The sequence below is a fragment of the Nicotiana tomentosiformis genome, chromosome 9, assembly GCF_000390325.3.
Source record: "Nicotiana tomentosiformis chromosome 9, ASM39032v3, whole genome shotgun sequence".
In the NCBI taxonomy this organism is placed as follows: Eukaryota; Viridiplantae; Streptophyta; class Magnoliopsida; order Solanales; family Solanaceae; genus Nicotiana; species Nicotiana tomentosiformis.
This window is the reverse complement of record NC_090820.1, coordinates 439,183-441,968: the sequence shown is the minus strand read 5'-3', so window position 1 is coordinate 441,968 and position 2,786 is coordinate 439,183. Positions and strand designations below refer to the sequence as shown.

The 2,786-nt window shown below is 32.6% G+C and overlaps 1 protein-coding gene across 1 annotated transcript; it reads right to left on the bottom strand.

Annotated features, from left to right (window-relative positions):
* Window positions 1–549: 549 nt before the first annotated feature.
* Window positions 550–1,930, bottom strand: LOC104103717 (protein CURLY FLAG LEAF 1-like). Its single transcript, XM_009611643.4, has 2 exons — window positions 1,530–1,930; window positions 550–1,074 (listed from the first exon to the last, which is right to left on the bottom strand). Exons 1-2 carry the CDS (start codon window positions 1,698–1,700, stop codon window positions 739–741), a joined length of 507 nt encoding a protein of 168 aa, XP_009609938.1. The 5' UTR covers window positions 1,701–1,930; the 3' UTR covers window positions 550–738.
* Window positions 1,931–2,786: the final 856 nt, after the last annotated feature.

Below are 2,786 nucleotides of genomic sequence, written 5' to 3'. Positions count from 1 at the left end.
TCCTCTGTTACCATTAATGTGAAAGACCAAAGCATTCTTTGTGGATTTATGATGTGCAATTAGTTGAATAAACACAGAATAAATTGGACAATTAATTAGTTTCTCTCGTGGAACACAACATGATCTGATTTCACTTTTAACATGACATGTCGAGTTTATTAGCTATAGTTCTAGAATTTCTCACTTTGACTGCACGTATTGTTGATTACTTCCTCCGGTCCATAATAAATAATTTTTTTAACATTTTTATTTTGGTCCAAAATAAATGATTTTTTTACATAATCAATAATAAATTAACTATAATTTTTCAAATTTGTCCCTATTACATATCCCAATGTGTCAGTTAACAATGTGTAAAATTTAATTAAGGGTAATTTAGTCAAAAACTTATTTGTTTTCTAGGAGTTTGTATTTTATTAAGAGGTGTGTCAAAAATAAAATAATCACTTATTGTGGACCGAAGAGAGTAATAAATTATGCGACGTACATTTTGGTTGGAATTTTAGTAACCTTAAATAGTTATATGATGAGCAACTAAAAGTACTCTAGTTCAAGATTTCAAGAGTGTTGTATTCGCTATAATTAAACCTTAAACACTAGTTATTTACGATTTCAAGTACACAAAAAAAAGAAGAAAAAAAACACTACATGACATATCATCGTACTTAATCTCCATTGCACTGACAACTATTTTTCAAACAGAACCAACTGCACTAGTAGACACTACACACTACAAGTCTAGTTCAAGAGGCTCAAAGTGTCATAACATTTTGCGGTAGAAGGATCTTTCTTAGAAAGTAGAGAATGAACAAACTTGCAGTTAGGACAAGAAGGAGAAGACTGTGACACTATAACTAAGAGATGACAATTTGAACATGGCAAAGCTATCATACTGCTACTGCTGCTGCTGCTGCTTTTGTTCTGCTTCTTTGAGTTATAGTACATATGATCATATTCCATTGTTTCTTGTTGGCTAAAACTTGACATGTTTAATTCAAGGTCTAGCTTTTGGTCCTTTGGCCAATCCCATGTCTTCCTCAATGTTTTCCTATTTAGGTAATACATTCTTCCCGACTGCAATTAAACACATGAAAGACATATCATTAGTCAATAATTCAAAACAAAAAAAGGGTTTACTAATGTTCCGTGCACCGATAGTATATATAGTTTTTATACAATCAAGTTAAATTGACCTAAGAAATAGTGCGATAACTTCCTCTAATCAGCTTTATACTGTCGGGGCATATAACGTAAACTCTATTAGAGGACAGTCCGGTGCACTAAACTTTCGCTATGCGCGGGTTCGGGGAAGGGCGGGACCACAAAGGTTTATTATACGCAGCCTTACCCTGCATTTCCGCAAGAGGCTGTTTCCACGGCTTTAACCCGTGACCTTCTGGTCATCTGGTCACATGACAACAACTTTACCAGTTACGCCAAGACTCCCCTTTTGTAACGTAAAACTCTATTAATAATAGAAAAAGATAGATTTGAAGTGAAAAATTGGAGAAAGAAATTAAAGGGTATACTTCAAGATCAAGACATTGTTCCCAATCCAAAGGAAGAGGGTCTTTAAGTTGAAGATCAACACTTGCTTGAATCATATCTTGCTTCCTCTTCATTGGAAGGTTGACTACTTCAGATTCATAATTGTAGCTTTTACCAACAGATGGAGCCAAGGAAAGTTCAGGAAATTCCATAGCTATATTCAAATATAATCTCTCAACAAATTCATCAACTTGTTTTTTCACTTCTTCTTTGCTTTGTTATGGAGTGTAATCTTATGTATGTGCAAACTTATAGGAGGGGAATAGAAGAGAAAGGACAAGCAAAATTTAAAGCATCAGGAGTTGGACAAACTAAATTCCTTTACTTAACTTTGATATCTAATTTTCTTTTTTGGCAGAGGGTCATGCAAGAAGGTGAGTATACTTAAATTGCCTTTATCAAACACATTTAAAGGAGGGCAGGCCAAGCATTTAATGAGACAAGTAGATATCTCTTTAATGCCCAAAATCCTACTCTCTCATATTGCATTTAAAATCCCATCTACAGATGAAACATTAACACCTCAATTTATTGTGGTGTTTGCATTTCAACAATTTCCTTTAATGAAAGGAAAAACAAAAAAATATATATTAAAGAACATTAATTATTTTCCTAGGCAAGGTCCTTCAAGAATAGTGTGACCTGCAAAATAAATTTTGTTGTCTAATGATAATATACTTGTGCCTCGTTAACCAGTGGGACTATGACGTTATTTTCTCCGGTCCACTTTAATTGATTTTTTTTTTTTGTTTTGTGATCCATAATATTTGATTTTTTTCAGAAATCAAGAAGGAATTAACTTTTTTTTTTCTAAAGCCTTTGGAGTAAAGAGCCTAGGAGTACTTGTTAAATTTTTAATGAACATATTAAGATTAATATGGTCAATAAAATTGTTAATTAATACTAAAAGGTGAATTCCTTAATATGTGTGAAAACAACCAAAAAACTCAATTAAAATGGACCAGAGGAAGTAGTTAAAACCACCGCCTTCATCTCACATAGTTCATTCATTAAACACGACAATTAATGTCTTCAATTATCAAGGGATTGAAATAATAGAAAAGATAACTGAACATAAATGAAGAGGTTAACTGAAGGTCTCCACTAGAAAGATATGGTAATTCATAACTTAAATTTTAGGTAGGAGAAAAAATAAAATAACAACAACAAATTCAGTGTATTCCCACAAGTATTTTTTTCCCTCTAAAATACAACCGGAAATATACCGACCAATTCAG